This window comes from Heliconius melpomene, chromosome 3 (genome assembly GCF_056956725.1).
Source record: "Heliconius melpomene rosina isolate 202511_hmr_F chromosome 3, ASM5695672v1, whole genome shotgun sequence".
NCBI lineage: Eukaryota > Metazoa > Arthropoda > Insecta > Lepidoptera > Nymphalidae > Heliconius > Heliconius melpomene.
This window is the reverse complement of record NC_140391.1, coordinates 991,381-1,018,786: the sequence shown is the minus strand read 5'-3', so window position 1 is coordinate 1,018,786 and position 27,406 is coordinate 991,381. Positions and strand designations below refer to the sequence as shown.

The following is a 27,406-nucleotide window of genomic DNA, read 5'->3' as shown; positions in this document are numbered from 1 at the left end:
GTATATAAATAGCTAAGCAAAGATAATGTAAAAATTTCCGAACGCAACATAGGGGCGTAAAACAATCCGCCATCTTGTTCCAGTGACAATTTAGTATTTAATATAGTTTTTAACCCATCTTTTTTCAATTAATCCTTCATCGAAAGTGATATTTTGTGAGCTGTGCAGTGTTTGAAGAGCCTGTGATATTTTTGTGTAATACTATTTTGTTTACGATTTGCGTATCTTGACGTTATTAGTTGACCGATTTTGACGTCGAACGGACCGCTAGATAATCAAAATGGGTACAAGAGAGGACGAGTACGATTATTTGTTCAAAGGTAAACTCCCATGAATATTTATGTTGTGCAGTTCTTATACAATATAACTGATTATAATGGAGTACGTCAGGTATTTCATGTTACGTACAAACTATTGTTACATCTTGAATGACGTAGATTATTGACCTGTGTAGCGAATTTTTAACACATAATAAACTGTTATAACAATAAAACAACCTTATTACCAATAATACATGCATAATGTGAAATTTGCGTTCATAGTGTATGAGATTTGCTTTGTTCTATATCAGCTGATGGGGTTGTGACAATCGATTTCTCATAAATTTTCGTTTACGATGAGTCACTTGCATGATGTATTTACCTAAATTTTAATTACTTTTTCTTATTAGTTTTACATAAAAATTATAAATGTTTGTGTTTTAAATACAACTTATTATAACGAATTCTTTTGTTACAGTTGTTCTGATTGGTGACTCAGGAGTGGGTAAAAGTAGTTTACTCTCACGTTTCACTAGAAATGAATTCAACTTAGAATCAAAATCTACAATAGGAGTGGAGTTTGCAACAAGAAGTATAGAGGTAAACAATTTCTTTATTAAGTCTTAATTGATGAATCATTCTGTGGAGTGGAATTTGACTTTATTGTTCTTTGTATCATAAAATACAATATGTAATGTTATTAAATATTCCAGGTTTAACTCAAATAAAGGGCTTATTTTTATTAACTATAATGAAATCTTTTAAAAATATTACTTTTCATTTATTTAAAATTATTGTTTATAATTAAGTGCAAAGTTCCACCATTCAACACATGTTTTCAAATTTGGCCAATCGAGTTGCCTTGATACTAGTTTCTGTCTGCTTACCCTGTATTTCAATAATTTTTTAATTTAAGTTTAATAAATTTAAATCAACTATTAATAATTTTAATATAAAATAGAAATTTAAAGTACTAGAGCAAGTAATACATAAAACCTATCTGAACATTGTTAACTGATAATCTCTTATCATTGCCTTTTTTCTATAGTCATTATCAAGAAATCAGTTCCTATGAGAGTTGTATAGTTGCAAAAATATTATGATTCAAACAATAGTAAAATATAATCTATCTAAATCTTAATAATAATAATGGTCATAAATAAAAGCAATATATTATGATGTCACTGGAGGTTTTATAAGAAAAGATATTAAAATGTATGAACAAGCATTTAAAAATCTTAAACTAAACATTGTTTTCATATATAGCAAGCTAGACAGAAAACTTAGTGTTAAAATACTTCATTCCACCCTTTCTGTCCAGGTTTGGGACTGCATTTTAAGTGAAAGAACTTGTCTTCACATTTAATCTACCCATCATAGTGAGGAAATAAAAATAATTAACTACTGGATTTGTGGATTGAACCAATAACCATTGCTTTTACTGTCAGATGTTGTCCCAATGCATCAAAAATCTAAATCTTAATAAACCCCAATAAAAATAGTGGGAGCATTTTAAAAGATGCACACTACACACTGGTTACTTTTAAAATATTGTTTAACATAAATATTAGTCATAAGTAATTTGAGGGAGATAAGAGTAACAAAGCCATTATTCTTGTGATATTTGCCAAGAATGTATATAATTATCTGTAATGATTGTCTTTAACTTAAACATTTTTAAAAAAGAAGTATATTTGTATTCAAAAATATTTATTATTTGCACAAACTGATCTGAAATATTTATTTCAAATTTATATTTCCATTTATTCACTCTGGTGTCGAAGCTAAGGGTGTGTTGGGTTTCACCACTCAAGACTCAATGCCTCCAGAATTCAACAGAAAATGGGGATTGGACTGTCATTATGCTAGTTTAACTCTGCCTTCTCTGAATACAGAATGAAGCTGATTTAATTATTTTTTTATAAAAGTATTTAATATAGCCTATAATGCTGTGAGAATTTTCTTTTTAACAACACTTAAGAGCCACTGTGCCATTATTATGTCAACTATCACTGACAACCCGCAAAGAGTTTGTCACATTTGGCTCATATCTAAATGTAGTAGTAATACTGTTGATCTCAAATAATGCTACAGTAATTTTTGATTTTTTTTGTTTAAATGTCTTATTGTAGGGCAATGATCCTATTGGCTGGCTTTTCTGTTCTAAGTGACTTTCAGATGATACATTCAATGGAACTCATCATTTTTATTAATTTTATTTTTACTGAGACAACTTAGGTCATATTTAGAACAATTCATAATTATTAAAACCGCATGACAAGATTGATCGTAGAGATGAGAGTGGTTTACAAATATGGGCCCTATTGTCAAAACACTATTCTCTTCATTTTTCTATTCAAACTTATAGAGAAATGCTTGATATTTTTTGTATTAATGAATTATAAACAATTTTTAAAATAACCTTTATTGACCTCTGAGCAATAATGTGCAAAATATTTGTGATGATTTTCTTCACCTGTGTAAATGGTATTTACTAAGACCTAACTAAGAGATACAGTAGAGAATGTCAGCACAATTAATATACTATCTTCAATAAATAAGCTAATCCAATACAAAGATTTTTCAATTTGAAGCAATAGCTTCTAATTATTAGTGTGTTTGTGTGTGTAGTTTCAGCCAAACAAACTCTTAAGATTTATAATAATTGTATACATTATATAAATATTTTGTTATTTTTCAAATAACAACAGCTTGTGTGGGCGGAAACCCTCTATCATTGAAATTGTACAAGTAGTAATCAATCATCTCCTCAATTTTCAGTTACTATGTATGTTTCTTTTATTTCATCAAGAATGAGGCATTATTTGAAAATAGTGGGTATTTTCTAATCTTCATTTAAAAAGCAGAATACCATTTAAAGGTCGTTCATACTCAAGACGTGCGTATCTATGTGTACCTATACACTGACTTAATACAATTTGTGAATTTAAATTGACCTCTTTATATTTCAGAGAGGTCATAATTTATAAGCTTTTATATTTTGTTAAAGAAATAAGGAAGTCATACTTAACTATTATGATTGCAATTCAAATGTAATATTACGATAGATCATGTTGAAAGTCGCACATAGTTTAAGAAGTGTATGTTTTATAATGCATAATAGTATAGCTTGGATGTGTCGAAAGGTTTTTTTAACAATAAATTGGGTTGAAGCTATAAATTATCTATACTTATATACTTATATATTTATTTAGAAAATTGCAGCTAATTTAAAAAGAAATGCCAAAAATTACGAAAATTATAAATTATCTAAAAATCGGTACTTTATATGTGAAAGCTCCTTTAAATTTATTAAAGTACATATGTATGTACTGAGTAATGAATTGTAATGGTAAACAAAAATTAACCTAATATTAGTGATACCTTCCTCTATAAATTAACTTTCTAATATAAAAAGATTTTTTCAACTCTAACCAGTAGTTCCTGAGATAAGCGCTTTCAACCAAACATACTCTTCAGCTGTGTCATATTAGCATAGATAGATATACTTATAGATAAACTAAATACAATCATACAAATAATATGATAATGGATACAAGTGCTTTTAATAAAATTAAAATTCTAACGACTCATCATACCAAGTGTAGTAGCGACATCCGTTTTTTTAGTTCCTGCGGCATATTTTAATTCCACATAGTGTTTTAAAAGGAAGTAGGCACTTTTTTATTTACAATAAAAAGTAACTGTAAATTGGGTTAAGCACCCAACAGGCAATATAAAGTGATATTTAGTTATAAGGCGTTAATCTTTTTGTTGTGTTGGAATCGAACTCGCGTTCATCTTGGGAGAATCGGACACCTTACATTTTGAAACATCTTCTTTAATGTAAACATTATATTCGTTCTCTTAGAATTGTTTAAAAATATATTTTTATATGAAGTTTCAATAAGATACGTCATGCACACTTGCACAGTGTGTGCCATCTTTTATTGAAGTTTCTCAATATACGATTTTTATAAAAAGAATGACATATTGTGACATCACTATTTTTAACATATTATTTCGACTTACTAATAAAAGTACAATTATTTTTATTATTAATATAAGACTATCGTGGCGTCATAGCCAACATCTGATAGCTAATGCAACGCTTGTGAGTACGATTCCTGCTTGGGGCTGAGGAATTGAATTATTTTAATCTGGACTCTTTGGTGAGTGATTTAACACTCAACACAAAATGCCTCGAGTTCCTTCGGGAGAACAGTTTGTCTTGTTCTGGATATAATATTTAAAAACGTGACATTATTCTCTCACCTCTCTATTAATGGAAATGATTATTATAATTAAAATATTTTTACGTTACGTTTTTTGCGATGTGTTTATTATTTTTTATGTTTACCCATAGTCTCACTTATTTTTGTGATTCAAATCAATAATTTATGCTGTCAGTATCAGCAAAAAATTGAAAATAAAATGATTTCTCACTAAGCGCTCTTTCATCTCGATCGTGTACCAAGTGAGTGAGTGGAAATTTAATTTACAACTGTCGCGGTGGTGGTGGTGGCCCTGTGGTGTCAAATAATGAATACTTAACATAATTTTCTAAACTATTTTCGTTATAATATAAAATATTTAAATAAGACGACATACAGCTGTACTAATAGACCGCGAGTTGATCATTATTGGCCAGTAAATGTGGCCTTGAATAGGCGTAGAGGCAAAGAAACAATGAAATTGATACAAAATGCTTAGACAGCATTTGATTGCGATAATTATTATTGTAAGTATATAATATTATATGTAATATGTTCAACTAAAGGTTACTCTTGCTGCATAGTTGTATTATGGAATAGGGATATTAGACGCGATGGTTGTGAGTTTGTTTTTTTATGCAACATTTTTTTGTTTCTTGTATTATTTGTTTTGCGTACGTGTCTTTCCTCCGCTATCATCGATACTGTATTTTCGAAGGTTCACTGAGGTCTCCATCAGTTTCTCTTATCACTAACTCTTGCTTATCTATATATATAAAAGGACTTGTCCTCACTGACTGAGGTAAGACGCACGCACAGACGTAACCGCTGTGCGTAGAAACGTGAAATTTGGACAGATGTTTACTTTCGTAACCTGGACATCCACTAAGAAGGGATTTTGAAAAATTTTAACCCTAAAGGGGTGAAATAGGGGTAGAAAGTTTGTATGGAAAAAAAATTAAATCGGCACCGATTTTTATAAAATTTGAAATTAGATTTTTAAAAGTATTTAATTGAACACGTGTTTCGTGGTTTTCTAGAATTCTCCCCCTAAAGGTGCAAATAAGGGGTTGAAAGTTTGTATATAATTTTTTTTTAAATCGGCACCAATTTTTATAAAATTTGAAATTCAGACTCTTAAAAGTATTTAATTAAACACATGTTTCATGGTTTTCTAGAATTCTTCCCCTAAGGGTGCAAATAAGGGGTTGAAAGTTTGTATGGAAAAATCTTTAAAACGCCACCGATTATTATAAAATTTTTAATTTAGACTCTTAAAAATATTTTATTGAACACGTGTTTCAAAGTTTATTAGAATTCACCCCTAAGCAATAAGCAAGCGAAGCTGCGCGCGTCCGCTAGTATATCATATACATATTTTTTCATCATACTTTTGCCACTCATTCTTTCGACGTGCCGAAACGACCTGAGCATGTACTTCTTCATTCTGACTGTGACATCTTCTTACCTACGCACCTAACATAATTTGTTTTTTCAGTTTGATTAAATAAAGAAAAAAAATGTATCCTAAGTTATTTTTACATACACATCCTTAAATGGGAGTCTCCCAAAATTATTTAGTTTATTGGAAACTAAGACTTTTTAGTTTCACAGTTTTGTTCCTAACGGAGTACCCAGAGAGACCAGTGCGCCAAACTCATGAGTTTCACGTGATCTCCCTCCAGTATCATCGTAATTGCTATTGCTATAATGATATTGACACGTGTATAGTATTGAAATTTATCATAAAATTCCACCCATACTTTAATATTTTCAACCCACGTACATTTTTTGTTTGTTACTCAGCAGTAGTTAGCTATCGATTTTGTATGACGTAATTTTAGTATACGATTAGTTTATTAGTATACAAAATATTTTACCAAATTACCCGTTTGTCTCAAATTGTATGCTTTAAGAATATTAATGGTAACAAAATTAAGGATGAACATAAACTTTATAATACCTACTATATATTAAGTTTGAAATTCTACTATATATTTTTTTTAATTTATTGTTTTTAATTGTTATGTTTTGCATTATAGTGTTTGTCCAAATTTAGACACAGGTAGTATTGAGTATAGTAAAAATATATATTTTTTTAAATTTAATATTTAAGATATATTTGATAATACATTTGACAGTACGATACTTTATTTTTTTCAAAATTATTTAGTCACTTGTGATTCACATATTTTTTAAGTGATATAAGATATGGTGACCTAACGGATGTTTTATTGGTCATCACAAAAAAAATACTGTAAATTTAAATAAATTATAAATATTGCTTGATTTTTTTATTCCTTTATTTAGTTGGACTTTGGACGTAGTGGAATACATTTTGGACTTGCCTTAACTGTAGATTTAGGGTTAACAGCATTTTAAAAAATAATTGTTAATGTTTAATCTGTATTTGTCGTTTTACTCGTTCTAACTCGCCTTTGTCGTTCAATTTTAACATAAATGTGAACGGAACGGAGTGTCCTGAAATGAACGTCATAGTTATGTGACGTTAATGAAATCATTATATTATGTGAAAACAATGCGAAGAAATAACTTTTGAACCGCGAGAAAGTATCTATTACACTATAATACTGGTACTATTGTAATTATAAGCCTGAGAAATTGTCGTCATATCAGACTTTTAGGGTGAATGAACTGAATTTTCTTTTGTCTCAAATATTTATTACAAATATTACTTTGGTCGCAAATATAGGTATCGAGTACTTGAAACGATATTCACGTGGATTTAATGTAGCTTTATATAGCCTTCTTCAAAAAATAGACTGTTGTACTTTCTTTTTCAATATAAACCAATTGTTCCTGAGATTTGTGCGTTCAACCAAACTCTTTAGCTTTATACTATCAATATGCTATTGTGCTCGGTCGGTTTGTCTTTTCAAATTATAAACGGTAAATCTGTCAATCTCAAACATACTCATTCTGCTTTTGAATGACATTAAAATATATGACAAAAAATTCAAAATTACATATGCAAAAAAGTTATTTACTGCTCTTGTTTGTCGTCTGCGAAATAAGGCCAATATTTACCATATTGTAAATAACGTGTAATTGCAAATGTTTGGCACTCGCTTGAACTTTATTTCATTTCCGCATCATCTATGCGGATTATCTCTTGTTTATATTATGCTTGAATGTTTGGTGGGTTATCAAAATTATAATATTCTGTTTCAAAATGTAATTAAGATATTTTTTTTTAAATAGGTTACTGCCTCCCAGTATTATCTGACATCTTTTGTATATAACGATTGTAAGGTCGATATCTACTTAGGATTTGAATTTGAGTTATATTTATATTGTTTTATAACAAATCCTATGCAGTGTTGAGCTCCGCAACTTAACACGCAATGTCTTAAAAACTGGGCGGTACGTGGATAACGAAATGTTTTCACGCTAGTGTCGCCCTGCCTATCCTGCTGTATGCTGGACAGAGTATGTGACTAAAAGAGAATGTTATGCTGATTATTTGTTACTACTAAAAACGTAGGTTAAGGGCATTAGGTACTCTATAAAAACTAACTATTACAAAATTAATATACTAGAAGCCGTTAACACACTTTAGGTTTGCATCTAAACTTTAGCTTAAGTTTTTTTAACAACTTCGACTCTATTGCTTTTTATCAGACACGTGACTACTAGTTACTATACTAATAACATCTAGTAGATACATTTACAGTAACATAACTGTAATGATAATCTATGAGAATATAACGGAAGTATAGGTTTAAATTATAAGCAGTTATATATAATTATAGGCAATAATTTACAAGTATAATATATGATGTATGTGTCATACATACAAAAATTGTTCCAAATGTCCTTTGATCAGCGGTGAGGCTTCCTTGTGTGATGGTGTCAGTGACCCCCATGAATTTATTTGACCCTAAGATTTTAATATCGATTATTGATGTGACGTTTATATGTATTGTATTATTTATCTCTACTCGATTAATTTATTTAGTTGAGTGACAGAAGTCTACTTACTAGGTATAGAAAATAAATTTTGTTTTTATTATTTCTATGAGTTATGATTGTTTGTACCTTCTACGACGGCGTCTAATGTTTTTTTTTCATAGAATTAAGAAAGCTCACATTTGGGATTACACTTGTGTCGAAATTTAGTATAAAAATCGAAAATAAAACTTTTAACAACTCTATAGAAGTTTTGAGGGTGGATTATAATTAGTGTACAGCCGCTACTAAACCTCTTGAACTGTATGAAGTTGTTTTATATTTTTGTACTTACTTGTTGTTATTCTATTTAGATTTAGTACTATTCTTTTATAAATTATTACAAAAATATATGATTTATTTATTTTTTTAATTGTGTTTTATCAATAATATTTTAAAGACAATCGAAAGTGTAACTAACATGTTTTATTATTTACATTATTATTATTTCAAAAAATTAGCAAATTAAGAAACAGTTCTTTAGTTAAGACGTGTCAAAAGAAAGATAGACAACTGCCGAACTTTTTGGTCTAAACTTTTGCTTATGTGGTATATTATTATTTATTTTGTCCTCTAATAATTAAACAGACAATATCTACTACAATAATACATAGTGTATTTGCAAACTAATAAATGTGAAGTATTATACCATATTTCTCTTTTTCAATTTCAATTATGCATGTTCATTATTCAATTGACCCAGTCGAACTGATGAAATTCTTTCACGCGGGATTCTCTTGAATGTTTATTTAAATTAATATCGCAATTTACTTATTTCTGACGTATGAAAAGTGAAGAAATTTTAAGTTTTGTAATTTTTTTAACTCACATCAAAAAGGAGGATCGTCTCAATTTAGTTGTGTTTTCACCTTTTATATGCTTGTCGCGTAATCGCGTACGATTACTCCGACCGATTATAGTACGTTTTATACTATTCTTGTAGTAGATTTGTTGTATAGGACATATATAATAATATATTTGAACAACCGTCGTATGCAAGCGATTATTATAGCGAAGATTTATTTATTGATTTGGTTGTAAGTTTGCACGTCGCTAGGTCGTATAAGGAGTTATACATTTCGTAGATCGATATCTTGATGGTCTTGTAGCCTTGTACTTTGGAAAACACGTAAAGTGGTCATTTTACGTCATTTTTACCATCCACACCACCTGGATACGTGGCACTCTACTACTGTGCGGTTTCGTAGAAATTTCCTTCCACGCGCCACCGAACTGTGGAATGGCCTACCCGCGGCAGTGTTTCCAGGTCGGTACGATATGGGTACCTTCAAGAAGCGCGTCTATCTCCACCTCAAAGGCCAGCAACGCATCTGTAGCTCCCCCGGTGCTGCACGGGGTCGTGGGCGGCGGTGATCATCATCAGGTGACCCGAACGCTCGTTTGCCTTGTCCTTTTTCCATAAAAAAAAAAAAATTACGTTATTGTTGTTTACCATTACATAAACTAAATTTTTGTTCTGATAGGAATCTTTCTAATGAATAAAGACAAATTGCATTCTTTTCTGCGTTGTATGAAAATTGCTGAATTTCTATCGCTTTTAGAGATTTAAGCTACGATTGTCTTTTCATAATTATGAATTACCATTTAAAAACAACAACTGATGAGGTTTTCGCCAACTCTTGGAGAAACTATTTTTCGAGCCCGGTGTTAACTTCTTATTAGACTGACAATATTGTTGTTTCCTTAATTAATAACAAAAAATGTTTCAATTTTCATATGTTGTACTTTATACAAAAAGATATGTATAAAATAAAAATTATTTTAGGCGTGTATATAATAATTAATATATAATAATAATTCACGGTTTTTCTAACATTGGCAATTAGCTGCCGCTGACATGTGATGGCTCTCTCGCTGTCGAATATGGTTTGAAACCACTCGTGATGAGTGCTGATTTATATTTTATACGAGACCTATACCTACTTCACCGATGAAAGAGCAATTTAGATTTTTTTAAATGAGATAGATGTCTTTTTTGTATTTAGAGTTAGATTTATTCTCTTTTGTAATTTTTTTCACAGAAACTAAGAAATTATATATAATTATATATTTTTTGTCAATCAAAACGCCCACCGAACGCTCAACAGTGTTGGTATGGCATTTTCTATTGGGCCTCATGTAAATTAGTTTTGCTTACTAAGGTTGTAAATCACTATCTGCGTCACCGCTCGTATAGTAAGATCCAGGACGCCGCCTACTTACTTTTAACTGTCGCCTGGAAAGCTGTCATCTTAGTTATTTTGTGTTTAGGTTGTGATTGGGTCATGTCTATGTTTCCTTAATTTTAAAACTTATTTAAAACTAATATTTTTCTGTGGCATTTTAAAACGAATTTGTAAACGAATTCTTGGCTGCAAGACTTTTCTTAAATTGCTATACAATAGTGTCTTATCAGTTTAATGTTTATGTAAAACTTCCTTAATTCATAAAGGTAAACTGTAAAATGCGATGTTACAGTCTTGATATCCACTCGGTGGAATTAATAATTTTCATTTCCCCGCAGTGGTAATAAGAGAAAGCGCGATATCTTAAAAAATCGTTCATAAATAAAAAAAAATCAAAATTTTAATTTCCAGGTTGACGGCAAAACTATAAAAGCTCAAATATGGGACACCGCCGGCCAGGAGAGATATCGTGCTATAACCTCCGCCTACTATCGCGGCGCAGTCGGCGCCCTCCTCGTCTACGACATAGCGAAGCACCTCTCGTACGAAAACGTGGAGAGATGGCTGCGCGAGCTGCGCGACCACGCCGACCAGAACATACTGATCATGCTAGTCGGTAACAAGAGCGATCTTAGGCATCTTAGGTGAGTTGGTTCTTTTTTTTGTGTTTTTTTGTTTTTTGTGTGAGATAAGGTAAAGGAATTGTTTCCTTATGTGTTAAGTCCAGTATCCATTTTCCACCGAATATTCAAGACATTTCGTGAAAGCGGAGAAATGAAAATAACTAAATAATGAAATAAACGCAGATAGCATGGTAGGCACAGGGATCCCGAGGTCCTGGTGGAAACTCTGTCTCCATAATATATGTCTACTGTGACATTTCCGTTTCCCATTTTCCCGCCCAAGTTCCCGCCGAACTCAATGCCGCGTTGTCCAGAGCGAGAAAATTAAAATATATTTCGTTACTCTGAGTAGGAATCGAATACACAACCGTCGCGTTTACAGTCACACTTTGTGCACCTGCGCTACGACTGGTACAACACGAAAAGTGACTTATTATTTTTATGATAAATTAATGTAACTTAGATTTGTAATACTAACTTGTAGGAAAAAAATATATTATTTTGAAGTTATATGACAAATGGTACTCTCACATTACAGATCTATCCCAACAGAGGAGGCGAAAGCGTTCGCGGAAAAGAACGGGCTCAGTTTTATTGAAACGTCCGCACTCGACTCCACCAACGTGGAGCCAGCGTTCCAGAATATATTAACCGGTAATTATAATATACATATAATAAAAATGTAACTGATCGCTGTTTGTAGATAAATCGTATATGAGCAAATCTACTATTGGGAGAATTAATTAATTTATAAATTTTTTTCTCTAGTTTGTGCTAACCTCAGAAACAGTTTAACCAATGTAAATGCAATTTACTGTATTGTATTTTGGCAAACTTCACTGAATATTCGTGTTTGTTTCAATCTGTTCATAAGTAGAAAAAGTGAAATAATTGCATAATTGAAGCAGGCGAAGCCGCGATATAATATTATAAAGCTGAATAGTCGGTTTGGTTGAGGAACACTAATCGCGGAAACTACTGCTGGTTTAAATAGAGTTTTTATTATGTTGGATAGTCTATTGTATACTGCACCTGCGGTTACTTTGGTTTATTTTATAATTTTTTTTAAAATTTTCATTTGATGATGTACAGCATGTCCTTGAATTCCGTCACTCAACACGCAGAAAGTGGCAAGTGGAGTATCGCAATATAAAATTTCGAGGTTCCCTCTCTTCCCTGCTATGTGCTGGATACAGCTAAAACAACTTGTAGCAAATAAATTTATCCAATTTCCCTGAATGAGCACAGAAGTTACTCCACCATGTTTATTTACCTTGTCCGTATGTTCGTGCGTTACAGAGATCTACAGGATCGTGTCGCAGAAGCAGATGCGCGACCCGCCCGAGGGCGACGTCATCCGCGCCGACGCCGAGCCCGCCGACGTGCGCCCCTCTGGCGCCGACTCGGTCCGGAAACAGTGCTGCCAGTAGAGTGGTGCGTATTCTATGGATTGTAATGTTACACGTCAATGTCAGTAATGTCAGTTCTAAAGGAAACCCATCAATACTTAGTGTTGATTGGGTGGGGGTAGCTGTGTCTGTGGTGCCAGTAGATTGGTGCTTGATAATTGGATGCAGGCAAGTGACTATAATCGCGGCGGTTGTGGGTTCGATTACCATTCAGAGGGATGAAATATTCAACATTTTCATTTCCTCGCTCGGGTAAAGAGGCAAAGCGCGCCAGATACAGCGTAAAGCAAAAAAAAGATCTCCGTCATATTGGTTTATATTTACAGAAAATCCAGATGATGTTGGTGTGGAAGTGAGAAATGAGACGGAATATACAACACAATGGAAAAAATGAAAAAGAATCATTCCCAGACAAGGTCATCACTAATGTTGCCAGCTCCAAAATAAAATCAAACAAATTACAATAAAACCTGCCATTCAGTAAAAACAAATATATGTTTACAGTATTATCTGTGAAAATCTGTGAAACGCTTTTTTTAATGTTGTTAATAATTTCCTATGGCAACACTGAAGCTGATCAGCAGTGGCTCGTGTAGATAGCTTTGTGTAATTAATTATTAATTGATATTTAGTATGGATTTAAATTTAAATATTTTTTTGATGTGTTACGATTTTTTGAAATGGACTGGTGTTATTATTTTTTGTATTATGTACATATTATATGTATTAACGTCGTGGCGCAGCGGTATAGCGTCTGGCTGTAAATGCGATTATTGTGAGTTCGATCCCCGCTCGGGAAATGAATTAATTATTTTAAATGAATGAGTTATTATTATTTTTTTGCTCTTGTAACGAGATAGAGCGGAGCATAGCTTAGGATTGGAATGGCTCAACTCTATGTACCCTTGCCTGCCTCTTATATCCCGGCATACAGCGTGTAACAAAAAGAAAGAAATATGTATTTATATACAATTATATGTATAATTTATTTTATTTTTACTTCATATAGTATGTCTGTCGATACAAAATTATATATATATAATAATATGAATATAATAAATAAAATAAAGGAGTAACTTACAGTCCTTCTTATAATCATAATACATTAAAATAATATTATATAATATTATAGAAAATGGCAATTTAATTATCACGTAGTACGAATCAGAGCTAAACGCACTTTTTATTTTCATTTTGGCGCTTCTAGAACGTACACGTAAATTTATTCATTTAAAAAGTAATATCGTTTTTTATATTCAATTCCGTAAATAACTGAATTCTGTATTAGTATGATTTATTTTGGTTATTATTACTATTCTGGTTACGTATAAATTTATTGTGATTAAACTAAAATGGCGCTATTAAATTTATTTTTTCAAACTTCTTGTTTTTTTTATTTCAGATTTTTATATTATTATTATAAAGTTGAGTTATTTACGGAGCCCGCATATTATGTTTATATTATGTTCGATTTAGTGGATAATTCATATATATCTATTTATTTAGTTAATAAAAGAATAATATCTAGACATTTCTTTGATTTTTAAAGGAACTGTGACGTCATCATTGAAATTACTTCGAAAGAAAGTTTTATTTATACATCATAGGGATTTATCACTTTAATATGGATAAATTTGATTCTTTACTCTAAAGTTAATGGGTTTGAATCGCTCTGCAATTGATCAGTTATTTGTATAGTATTTCAATTGGAAATAGTTTATGAAAGTATATTTTTTTAATCTTATGTGCCTTTAATTTTTTATCTAATTGTTGAATGTTTAAGTTCATATTATACGAAATATGTTAATATAACCCGACTTTATTAAATGGCAGTTTAATGCAACTCAATTGATTATAATGTTCATTTTAATTCAGTTAAAATTATTCTTAGTTCTTTCATATAACGCTTTTTTTATCAATAATAGTTCTGTAAGAAGTAATTATTATAAATAATGTTGTTAAAATTGTTTTTCTTTTGTTTTTTGCATGGGTTTTCTAAATATTGAAATATTTTGATGTTTCCACCGTAATTGGTGTGTTATAAAAAATATAATGTCTTTTTTTCAATAATTAATTTTAAAATAAAATTTCTGGAATTCAGTGCCTCCCATATTCAAAAGTCGTATTCGCAAGTTTAATTTCACTTAGAAGAAAATGTATAGAAACTATTATTGTATTAAAAATTATATATATTATGTATGTATATACAAAGTTGATTGGTCTGTTATATAGCGGGTTCGATTCCCAATGATTACTTGTATGCTTATATAGCCACATTTAGGGTATTTTAATGCCCCGGGAGCTTTTATAAACTAAAAACATTTGAATTCTCATTCCACAATCATAAAAAGCTGGTCTCGTGCGGTGTTCGTTTGTAAGTAATAAACATGTTAATTGTATTATGGTCTTTATAATGCATGGTTATTTTTAGTGCCTATCTGTAATTACTTTATTAAAGACAAAGAATAATAATAAAAAAAAATATTATGTAAATTTTTGTGCGTTTTTATTATTAGTGTTTTGATCGGAGCTAGGGATAGCTTGATGCAGGCAAAGGGAACCTAATGCATAAGACACTTCACTTTCCGTCGAAATCTGGAGGCAAGGAGGTGTTGGGTGGTAGAACGCGCTTTGCCTCTACACCAGAGCGAAGAATTAATGAAAATTTCTCACTTTTATTAAGACTTGTTAAGTAATTTATAATATATGAATATATGAGGAACAAAGTGTCTAAACACCAGGTTCCCTCTGTCCATCTTGCTGTCTGGGTATACACCGCAAAGGTGACAAAAACATAGTGATAGTTATAATTTCTCTGCCTCCTACTAAAAAATAATTATAAACAAGGTAACAAGTAAATAATTCATAAATTGCATAAAAGTTTATTAAGTAAATTGAATATTAATACAATTCAATCCCAAAAAGTAAAATATCGGTGCCATTTTGAAATTGCAAAAAAAATAAATAATACAACATTATAAAGTTAAAATTTCAGTTCAATTTATTTGTGCCTTAGTTTACGTATTACTTAAACTAGATATCAGAATATCTTATTTTAGCAAGCAGTGTTTCTTATTTTTAGTATAAAGCAATGTGAGGGGCGCTGTTCTAATTTACTTCTTGAGGAGACTATTGACCAGTGCCTTGAATGCGTCTAATCCTTTCTCATTGGCTTCCTGGTAGCCGGGTGCTGTGGATTTCACCGTTTCATACCATCTGGAAAATATTTTAATATAATATTAATACTATATAATAATGGTAGAAATACAGTGTCTGCCTGTATTCTGACGAGGAGATAACGCACGGCGTTGAGTTCTGCCACTGATAACACAATGTCTTTAATAATTTCTCTGATGAATGTTACCATTGAAATACCTAAAGTATATTTAAATTTTAGATTTCCCTACTAGGATTTGAACTAAATTAATCATCAATTAAGTCTCAGCTGTCAACTATGACGTTTTTTTTTCGTATTATAAAATGTATAAGCAACTGTTCCTATTCCCACGCGTACGGCATAATTGATTAAATAGCGCTACGCCTTTTTACTGTCACATTAGTTGGTAAGTGAGTACAGTACGGCCAAGAAGTCGTGGCCGCCTTGAACTTAGCTGTAGATGGTTGCGCAGATTTGATTTAAGATTTTTAGTATTGAATATTTTCTACTTGAATGAACAATGCGCATAAGTTCAGAAACTAAGGCGGCCACAACTTGTTCATCGTTCTGTAGCTGGTACTAACCGCACTTCAACAGTTATCGATCTTGCTTTTTAACTATTTATTATATAAGTAATGAGTACGTATACTATAATACGTACTATTTTATATATAAACGAGAGACTCAAACGAGGCTTCGCTTGTTTAAACTTATTTTTATAATATAGCCTAAAGATAATATATATTTTAAAAAGATATTATATCTTTTCTAATATCTCTAAGAATAAGTAAGTATGTGTACAAAGTTTAAAGATAATCGGTTGATAAACAAACAAACTTACATTGGCATTTATATTATTAGTATACTTAGTAGTATACTAATATGTTGTATGTTACATAGTAGCTTTAGTAATATTTCTAATATCCTAATAAATATAACCCATGAACGACTATTAAAACTCCATTACAGTGGGGGACCCCTTTAAACAAATGACATGTCGCGTGCTGTTGATTATAACTAACAGAAAATTATCTGGGGGGCTTCGGTGAAATCTATACTATAATTATATAATATTATAATTGTACATAGTATGACAGTATGTTGAAATAAATATTTGTAAAAATATCGTTTCAACAAAATACATAGAATGAACTGTTATACAGCAGCGAAACGTAAGTAACAGTAAAGGAAAGAAAGACAAATGAATGCTGTGGAGATGCGATCTCTTCGGAGGATATGCGGGGTCAGATTAGCTGATCAAATCGGTAATGAAGAGATACACAGAATGACAGCTGTAGCGAAGAAGAAAAACACGCTAAAAGAGAATGAATGACGGAAGAATGGCAAAAAGATTTATGAAGATGAGAGGTAAAGGGAGACCTCGGTTGATCTTCGAGAATATAGTTGCGATGACACTGAAGGAAGGTTACGTTAAAAGCAAGAGGACCCCCAGGAGGGCATTCATGAAGAACTGACAGTGGATGACAGTGGACGAGGTAGGCAGAGACCGTAAAATGAAGGTAAAAAATATATATAATATCTATAGGACTAGGTAGACTGTATTCAGTGTGACATTCCTCTCCATTTATTATGTAAGTATAGCCCATTTCAAAAATGTTTTTGTTTATCTACATCTTTAAAAAAATATACTAGCTCATATATTATCTGTAATTTCCACATAACGTTCTATTATTGCAATAAATAAAATATCAACAAAATAATCAACTCCACCTTACCTCTTAACATTAGCGTATTTCTTGAAATCAATATCCGAAGCTTCGAAGCTGGACACGCCAGCGACGATGCTCAGGTCGGCCACAGTGAGGTTGGGGCCGGCGACGTACTTCTGACCTTCGAGGAAGGTATCCAGGAGTTTAAGGGCATCCTCTACTTTGGCTAGCTTGTCCTTGTCCGCGGGCGCACCGCCGAAGATTTGTGGATACTGGAATTATTATTATTTTGTTTTTATAGTGTTTTTTATGTAGATATAGCGGTTGTACTTTAGCTTAAATATATTGTTTATGTGTAGAGATTTTCCCACGTTCATAATATGCTAACAATAAATACTTAATCAAATATGGCGTTTTCAAAAGCCATTGCCATTATTAGTACCAATTTAGGTTTTAAAATTAGTTTTAAAACTACGTCTTTGTTCTTGGTAACATTCTAACAATGAAAACTCTCATTGCCTTTTAGATTACGCCAAAAATGACACTTTTTTTTCGATCCCCTCTTTCGGGACTAGAACCCACCTCCTCACACAAAGTAATTCTACATTAAAACAAAAAAATATACTTACAAAGTAATCACCAAATCTCTGATACAAAGTTCCGATATCGAAGTACAGGCGTTGGTCGACGAGGGCCCTGGCTTTGGGTTCCTCTGGGTACAGCGCGCTGCCTTTGCCATACTTGTTCACTAGATAAGTTATTATAGCACGCGACTCGTAGATCGGGTGGCCGTCGTCCACGAGGGTAGGAACTGTGTGTTGTGGATTTATCTGCAGATCATATACATTTTTAGCTTTAATTTGTTTCTAGCAGGGTAGGCAGAGATCTTGGAAACCTATTGTTGAAATACGGGAATGGAGGTTCCCGCTAAGACACATCCGTTTCTCGATTTACGTCTAATTCTGAAGGCATTGAGTGTTCAGTGGAACTCAGAGCCGCGCTTTGCCTCGTTACAAAAGCGAAGAAATAAAAATATTAAATATTTCTTTTTCTCGACTGGGAATCGACACAGCCTGTCTCGTTTGCAGTCGGACGCTTGTGCCCCTGCGCCATGACTGGTCTTTATTCATTAATTCGTTGAATATAAGCTAAAAAAATGTTTTAGGTATTATACAAGTAACAGAAGTCAAAAATATGTGCAAGAAGTAGAAATTTTCATGGAATTCCTAGTTTGGGTTAAGCCATTATATGCTGCGTTTATAAATTAATATGTAATTTTGTTACTTAATACAGTATCAAAAGCGTAATTCAATGAGTAGTTTTTAAACAAAAACTTGTGGTCCCTCGAACGAAAAATAGTTATTATTATTTCAATAAATTAAAACATGATTAGAAATAAATGTTTTTTTTTCTGAAAGCTAAAACACGATTCGGTAGTTCGATTATAATTTTAGTTAATGCTAGCGAAGTGGATTGGAATGTTTCGTGACCGTAACCGGTCCGTGTTGTGTATGTAGGTACCTTAGATACCGTGTGGGTAACAACGCGCCATTGCATTACATTACTTTATTAGAAATAGTATAGAAATAATTAATAATGTATAGATTAATAGAGAAATAAATTGAATAAATATTATGTAAATATACAATTAAAAAGAAAAACATCATGGCACAGACGGGAATAGATACTTAATGGTTGTGAGTTTGATTTACTCTCGAGGAAATGTTGAGCCTACACTTATTTAAAAATATTTCGCTATGTTTAAAAACGTTTTGACAACTATGTATCAAAGTAAATTTGTGATTTTTTAAATTTTACGGTTCATTAATTGATATTTTAATTGGTTCTATAAGTATCTACAAAAAAAATGATTCACACGATTTTATAAGATATTATTACATAATACATATAATTATACTAGGAAATAGTCGTAAGGACAATAAATATAGAAAAACAACTGATTAATGTAAAATAGCTAAATTCAAATTTGATATACATTCATAATTTGAAGGCAAATAAAAGCTAAATAACATATCGAAGTGAAACACTGACTCTAGAGATCAACGACCTGCCGGGAAATTACATCATAACGGGTTTGACCTTCACCACACGGTTTATAGGAATATGATAGTTATGATACCAAACTTAAGGAGTAAAATTGCATTTAAGCTAAAGCAGGTGATACTATAAAAAGAGGCAGGTTTTTATAATCACAATTATTTTGGTTCCATGAATTTTTGGGAGTATTAAATTCTTTTATTGTTGAATATTAATATTTTTAAATGAAATTTATATAAAAATTAGAAACATAATATTAATAATAAGAAGAACTATACAAAATACAAAAATACTTCTCAGAAAATAAATATATGTCCGAAAGGAAACATCCTTCAATTGGAATTTAGACAAATAACCATGCTTAGCCACAAATCAGGTAGAAGCACAACCTAACTAAGTAGGTACTTATATTATAGAAACACGCAACAATATATAATATAAAAGTGTTAATGGTTTATTCTAAAAAAACCTAAACCTTTGCATTGTTTTGCGAAATTCAAATATGCAGCAATTATTGTTATCTCAAGGATGAATAAATAATGAGTGTTGAATGCACACTGTAGGTCTGTAGGTATGTTATAAGCAACAACCTATTTATAATGAATAATTCTATTGTTTATACTTATGTATTAAGTGGTTGATAATAAAAATATATGTATATTGAACGCGAATACAATTTACTTTTTAATTATCTTAATTAATTTTAATTATTGATAAGCCATTTATCTAGTTCTGCAAGTCAACACGTAATGTCAAGGAAAGTGGGGGGCGGAGTGTCTTAACACTGGGCACCCTCAACCAACCCTGCTACTTGCAGGATACACCATGAAGCTGAGACAGAGATATATTCACCCTAAAAACGTATAATATTAAATTCTTACCTTAAGATATTCAGGCTTAAGATGTTCTCCATGATGAAGATCCACGAGTTTCAGATTGAGGTTCAAGTTGAGAGCACGCGCGGTGAGCAGCACCGCCCGGCAGGGCGCTGAGCCGGGAACGTAGTATAGGTCGACTGGCATTTTTCTATATAAAAAATATGATAAATTAATAATTCATTCTTAATGGAAACGGGGTGTCTAAACACTAGGTTTCCAGGTTCCCACTGGCTACCCTGCTATGTGCGCTGTGCGAAGCTGAGAATTATAATAGTACTGAAGAATATTCTATCACATTTTAAAACATCTATTACAAATATACCAAAGCTTAAACGCATAGGACATGTGTTGCAAAATGCAATTACAAACATTAATCAATTAGTATGTATGACTAGGATGTATGAACGTTACCGGGTTTATTTATAGAGTCTGCGTTATAGGAAATTTACACTTGATTTACTTCTAGTTACTTATATAGTTATTAATTGTAGATGTATAGTTTTAAAATGACAACATTAATTTTTAACTGAGATACATTTTTTATTTTTATTCAATATTTTTATTAATTTCATGTTAGTATTATTTTTTTTAACTAAACTATTGTTTAACTTTAATTATATTTTTTTAACGAAATTGTTAATTGTTAGCGTATATTGTTGGATGAGTTGCACGTCCAGCTTGCACATGGCATCCAGTGTTAAGACAGTCATTTCTCACTTTTTGTGAAATTATTGAGACAGTGGTGGCACTTAAAACCGCGCTTCGTCTAATAGAGTGGGAAAATTAAATATCATCATTAATCTATCGAACCCATAACTATCGCGTTTACAATCACACGCGGTCCAACTAAGTCACGAAACCTCAACGACGTTTCTCTAATAACTTTTTTAAATTACTAACGTAGCATGAGTCTTAGGGAGAAAGGGATTAACCCACAAACATCGCGTTACAGTTATACCCTTGTGCCCCTGCGCCCCTACAGCTTCGAATATTAGTAAACACATAAAATAATCGTTTTTCTAATATTCCGTAATATGACTATGATGTTATCTAAGAAAACTGTAGAAAGGTCGTTTCTGTACATTGAAAATATTTAAAAAAAAATTAGTCAGGGTGTTAAAGGACAACTTCCAGAATCCATTTCCAGCATTTTTGGATTTTTTGTCTGTTTGTCGGTTTGTCTGTTTGTCTGTTTATGTGAACACGTATCACGTAAAAAGTACACAACAAATTTAAGCAACTTTTATATATAAAAATTATAAGTAACTCAGAGAAGGTTTTAGTTTTTATTTCATTGTAATCGCTTCACTCTATCAAAAGATATAAGTATTAAAGTTTTTAAGAAGTTCATATTTGAGATTGTAGAAATAGACACATGTAACGCTATCTATTGTCAACAAATGGTAGGTACTAAAGTATCTTGATAACGCATAAAACATACTGTTAAATTAAGTATTCATTTCGTCAGGAGGACTTTTAAACATTCTAATACTTTAGTACAACATAAATCCTCGGGCGAAGCCGCGGGCAGGCCGCTTGTTGTAAAATAACAGCCTACAAATAATTGTGTCACGTCGTGTTTCCTTATAACGCGGAATGTAATCAATAATACGTAACTACGTACGTACGGTTCTATACAATATAACTTAATGCAAGGCCGTAAGTTATTTTCCTAGAACTATGTAGCGAAATTTGTGAGTAGCTTAAAATATTTTTTTTACTGTCACAATTTGTAAGCAATATATTTTATTTCGATATCAAACGAAGAAGAACATTTACTTTCTATACGAATAATTTATTGCAATAGAAAAGTTCTTAAAACAGTTCAAAAGTACTGAACGTAACTGATTGCAGATAAAACTGAAAGAAAAAAAATACTATTTTCAGATAAAACTGAAAGATAAAACGATTCCCAGTAATTAATTAACTAGAATTCGACGTAACTTTTTTATCTAGATCAATATAATGGTATTTAAAAATGGTCTTTCATAGAATTTGAAGGCAATAGCTCTCAGTAATTATCTTAGAATTAAGTTAACAACGAATATAATAATATAAACCGAGCAAAAAAATCTCTTACGGTTGAAGACTACAAATAAAGACTGTAAATAAGGTTTTTCGTATAAACTGGAAACGATTAGTTAATTTATACAAAAATTATAAAAATAATAGAAATTACTGAATACTTTTTGTACTTTTTTTGTTCCTGATTCTCATTTAATAAACCAATCAATAGAACAATTTAGATTTGCATTTAAAACCTAAACCATTCAGGAAGAGAACAATGTTTTAGAGTTTTTTTGGTGTCAGTAGGTTTTTCAATACTTCGTTGCAAGGTCGATCGTTTTTTTTTTCAAAGAATCAGCAAAAAAAATAGATAAATACTGATTAGAAAAATGTTACTGAGCATGACTTGCATATTATATTATGAATAACATAGACGTTAGTCGACGTATCAGATTTTAATTTTAAAAATATTTGATGAATGAGTCAAGTTATGTTTTTTGGGAAAAAAATAAAGTCATTGTGGCCAACATACCAAGTTTCTTATCATACAGTGTACCAACATAATAGTTATGGTTTCGATTCTTGTTTAGAGTATTTAAATGTTTGCTTTTTTTCTGTTTTAAAGAGAAAGCCAAGAGAAAACCACTGTTGCCTCTAGAGGCAAGCAAAAGGTGGAAAATAATTGAATAAGGATCATCAGTATCAACAAAAATGTAAATAGTCCGTTAGGAATTGCAGATTGAAATATTTAATTAAGCTATTATTAATATTAAATTAATGTAAGAAAACACTTGCCGTTTTATCACACACGTCGTGTTCCGTCTTGCGTACCAATATATTTGTTTTAGCAAAGAGATAAATTAAAGTCTTTACAAATAAGTATTAAAAATATTATAGATAAGATAACAATAATTAGTAAGCATAAACACAAGCAATTAAAGGTATATAGAAATTCGAACGTCGGACGCGAATAGCAGCTTTATTGTTTTATAATGAATGGAATTTAAAATATCTACTATTTTTAGCCATAAATATTATTATTATTATGAAATCTAAAATCTAATAAAAAAAAATTCGAGGCGTTGCGCGGTGGGTGGAGGAATTCAACGCCGCGCTGAGTTCCACCGCACTCAACATTGTCATGATCGAGCAGAGATTCAATCAACATATCCCACAAGGTTACCAGAAATTTGGCTAGAGACTAATATTAAAAGTATAATAGCGCTATGTAAAATAGGGAAATTACTTTTTATGTAATTCCATTGAAAGCGTGGGGAACCGCGAAGGTCAGTGTATTGTTAAAGCTACAACTAAGTACGAAGGTTCTCCTTTCATTTTGCTGCTATGTATTGGATAAAAAATAAACGTTCAATATTATTGTTTATTATACTGAAAACAATAAAAGTTGAGAATAAAATAGCTCACTAAAAGAGCACAGTTCTTTAGTTTTTTTTTTTCATACATATAATTATTTATATCACAATTTATTTTACTAAAATATTAATTACTAGAGAAATATAATAATACTAGCGGACCCGGACGCGGCTACGCCTGCTTGAAATATAAGAATATAATTTCTATAGAAATATAATTTCAATCTAGATGAAATGCTAAAAGTGACTATTATATTTATTTTCATAAGGATGAATATCAAAATGACGCGGTAACGAACGCGGTCGCGTAGCGACGACGGTTGTTATTAACATGGCAGAATAAATTGCATGTCAAATTAGAAAGTATTTTAATTTATTAGTATATACGTCTAATGTAATATTATATAGCCTATAGCACTTCTGAAGAATGCAGCTTTCATCCAAAACAAAAACAAAGTACATCGATCCAGTAGATCCAGAAATCTAAGCGTTCAAACAAACAAACAAACAAACAAACAAACAAACAAACAAACAAACAAACAAACTCTTCCGCTTTATTATATTATAGAAGTATACTTATGGAGGTACTTAAAAATTCATCACTTTAACTTTTAAACAATTTATCATTCGTATGTACTTAACTGATATAAAGATAGTAATTATTTCTACGTTGATAAATAATATATTTAGTATGAATCGATTAACAAATATTACAGTAATTCTAATACCAAATCTTTATAAATTCACACCAAAAATTTTGTTTATAAAAATATATATAGGTATCTGAATTGGAAAATGTCTCTGGTTTTTTCGTTGCTTAAAAAGCTCATCTTTTGCTTTACCTATATATAATTTAAAGTAGGTTAGTTACTATCAAATTTTGAATTAAAATTAATTTCTAGAAACATTAATTTCTAGAACCTCTATATATATAGTTTTTTTTCCCTATATTTCACGCTTAATCATTTTAAGTGCAACAGTAACCTACCACACTTTGTAAATATTGGAAATAAATATAACTTTCATTAGAGAATAGTATATCGAGAGGACGTACTAGCGCAGTTGGACATATTTCGTCTATAAAATGAAATTTTTAATGGTGAAAACAAAAAAAAAACTAAACATATAAATTTACCTATGTGAGGCTGAATGGGAATTGAACCCACAATCATATTGGATAAATAAACACTTTCCGAGTATGTGATAATTATGACATATTAATATTTAATAAAAATATAATTCTATTGCATTTAATCGCACTTGTCAAGTTGTCACAACTAAGCTGTGATTACCAGAATACTCCAGTGCTTTTTATTGCTTACTATATGCAAGTATATAGAAAAAAAAAAGGCTTAGAAAGAATTATCAAATGATTTATTTATTAATAAGTTTTATCATTTTAAAACTGAAAGGTAGAAAAACTTTAATGATACATAAATTTAATTGACATTGCCGTTAGAATATTATTACGAAAATTTCCCTTTACTTAACCAAACCTACATTGCAACAAATTTATTAAATTAAATTAATTACACGTCACAAACATTAATTAAAAAAATATTGATATATAACTAAATTAAAGAAGATAGATAGATTTCAGTTCCAAAAGCACTATATTTACCATTTTTCATGAATTTTAGAGACATTTCCATTCTAGAATTCTGGAATCCAAAGTTAAATAATATTTTGGTTAAAGTTTAGATAGCAATAAAATCTACTTAGATTAAATAAATCAAAATCAAAATAGTTTTTTATTAAATTAGGACAATAAAAGTAATTTTGAATTACATAAAAATGTCAGTCTTACAGGAAGCTATCACCGGCTTGAAAGGCGCACCTGTTGAGATCAACCGGTAAAAAACTCAACAGTAGCACGTATGACATATAATTAATAATAATGAATATATAAAACAATCATACCACGCATTATTATCAGTATATAAAAAGATTACTAACATTAACATTATCTAAAAAGATAGAGCCAGCTATTGTTAATTTTACCTATTAATTGTTAAATCAGCTTCACGCTGTTTCCCGCACACAGCAGGATAGACAAACTAATATTAAACTAGCAAATCTAATGTTAGTTATAAATTTAACTAGTCACCGTTAAATTTAACTATACAAATAAACACAAAAGCACTTTTCAACTTACGTGTGGATAGCGAGGCGTCAGCACGAGTAGCGGTTTAGCTGAGAGTAAGCGCTAGTGGGGGGCGGACGACGGTTATATACTACACTGACTACTGACTAGTGACCCCAGTTTTCCTTGTATATAATCGAGAAATATATAATATTGGATATTTTGGAATTTCTTCATATTTTATTGGAAAGGTATTAATGATCATTTTCATTCGTATTGTACTAGGGACACTAGGTTAAAATATGCGTTCTTCAGTGAGTAATATAAAAAAACCAGTCAAATGCGAGTCGGACTCGCGTGCTGAGAGTTCCGTACCAATATCAAGATTGTACGTCAACCTTGTTGATTGTATGTCATATAAATGTAATTTTGTATGAAATGGACTACGATTATAAGTGTGCAACGACTGTTTTTCGATGAAATATCTATAAATTTTAATTTTTGAATGTTTTTCCTTTATTTGTACTGTAAGTTCTTACTTCTTGGAAAAATTTTTGACTATACGTTCATGGGCATTATCCTATAGATTTTAATTACGTGGCAAATTTCATATAAAATGCAATGCGAAAACAATGCATAACCGTTCGTTAGTTCTGATTGCGTTCACTATCTGAATATACGCTATTAATTTTCGATTGATATATCCACGCGATCTTGAGATAAATGCTCTTGATAAAGTGACATGGTTCTACTTCTTTCTTTTAAGGTACAGAACCTTAATTTTATTATTTTTATTTACTGGTTATATTTTTTTAAAACTAACTTTGAAGTTACTTTGATAGTTTAACAAAATTATTGCTGTGCTTGTTGCTCTTAAAACTGAATAAATGTTACTAAGGCTTTATATATTACTAGTCGACCCGAACGCGGCTACGCCCGCTTGAAGTATATGAATATTTATTAAATATATTTATAAAATTATTTTCAGTTTTCAATGGAGAGAACGTTAAGCAAGCTCATTTTGGGTGACGTTTTCTAACAACAAACTTTGCAAGTCGTGGCGGAATAAATTGCATGTCAAATTTATAAGTATTTTAATATATTGGTATACATCGAAAATATTACAAATATGAGAAAAAAATATCCTATGTTCATCCCGAGACCCTCAAGTATCTCTATATGAGTATTTTATCACAATTGAATTATCGGTTTGGCCCTGATTGCGTAAAAGACAGACAGACAGAGTTACTTTCGAATTTATAATATAGGTATGGATTACTTCGTAAAGTGCAACTGGGCTGTTACAAAAAAATATATTATTTTTATCACAAATAAAGAAATATCTTTTTTACTTGTGTTAATATTTTTGTGAAAATATAATAAAAGAAAACAATTTTATTAGAAGATGTACGAATAAGTTTCTTCGTGCAGATAATAAAATGACACAAAAAGAAAACAAAAATGGCAAAAGAAATGCTCACCGCGAGTTGTTCTTGGGTCTGGACTATTGTCTTAAATT

The 27,406-nt window shown here is 31.0% G+C and overlaps 2 protein-coding genes across 3 annotated transcripts; one reads left to right on the top strand and one right to left on the bottom strand.

Annotated features, from left to right (window-relative positions):
- The first annotated feature begins 5 nt into the window (after positions 1-5).
- Rab11 (RAS oncogene family member Rab11) lies at positions 6-15,154 on the top strand. The gene is made up of 6 exons (XM_085207980.1): positions 6-320; positions 739-860; positions 11,041-11,273; positions 11,791-11,906; positions 12,552-12,686; positions 12,988-15,154. The coding sequence occupies exons 1-5, from the start codon at positions 281-283 to the stop codon at positions 12,680-12,682; spliced, it is 642 nt and encodes a 213-aa protein (XP_085064106.1). The 5' UTR covers positions 6-280; the 3' UTR covers positions 12,683-12,686; positions 12,988-15,154.
- A 373-nt stretch (positions 15,155-15,527) lies between these two features.
- On the bottom strand, positions 15,528-26,118 carry LOC146539783 (glutathione S-transferase 1-1-like). Of its 2 annotated transcripts, none has more exons than XM_085207978.1 (5): positions 25,960-26,118; positions 20,428-20,572; positions 18,118-18,318; positions 17,555-17,760; positions 15,528-15,877 (listed from the first exon to the last, which is right to left on the bottom strand). In XM_085207978.1, exons 2-5 carry the CDS (start codon positions 20,566-20,568, stop codon positions 15,775-15,777), a joined length of 651 nt encoding a protein of 216 aa, XP_085064104.1. In that variant the 5' UTR covers positions 20,569-20,572; positions 25,960-26,118; the 3' UTR covers positions 15,528-15,774. The 2 variants fall into 2 exon arrangements, with proteins under 2 accessions (XP_085064104.1, XP_085064105.1); XM_085207979.1 differs by lacking the exon at positions 25,960-26,118 and adding an exon at positions 23,227-23,368.
- Between the last annotated feature and the right edge of the window lie 1,288 nt (positions 26,119-27,406).

Bases quoted from the DNA above. Each gene is read 5' to 3' on its own strand.
- Rab11 (XM_085207980.1), top strand. From the start codon at position 281: ATGGGTACAAGAGAGGACGAGTACGATTATTTGTTCAAAG. The intron at 861-11,040 runs GTAAACAATTTC...TTTAATTTCCAG, and splicing joins TTGCAACAAGAAGTATAGAG to GTTGACGGCAAAACTATAAA. The intron at 11,274-11,790 runs GTGAGTTGGTTC...CTCACATTACAG, and splicing joins AGCGATCTTAGGCATCTTAG to ATCTATCCCAACAGAGGAGG.
- LOC146539783 (XM_085207978.1), bottom strand. From the start codon at position 20,568: ATGCCAGTCGACCTATACTACGTTCCCGGCTCAGCGCCCTGCCGGGCG. The intron at 18,319-20,427 runs GTAAGAATTTAA...TATGATCTGCAG, and splicing joins TTAAGCCTGAATATCTTAAG to ATAAATCCACAACACACAGT. The intron at 17,761-18,117 runs GTAAGTATATTT...TAATAATTCCAG, and splicing joins AGAGATTTGGTGATTACTTT to TATCCACAAATCTTCGGCGG.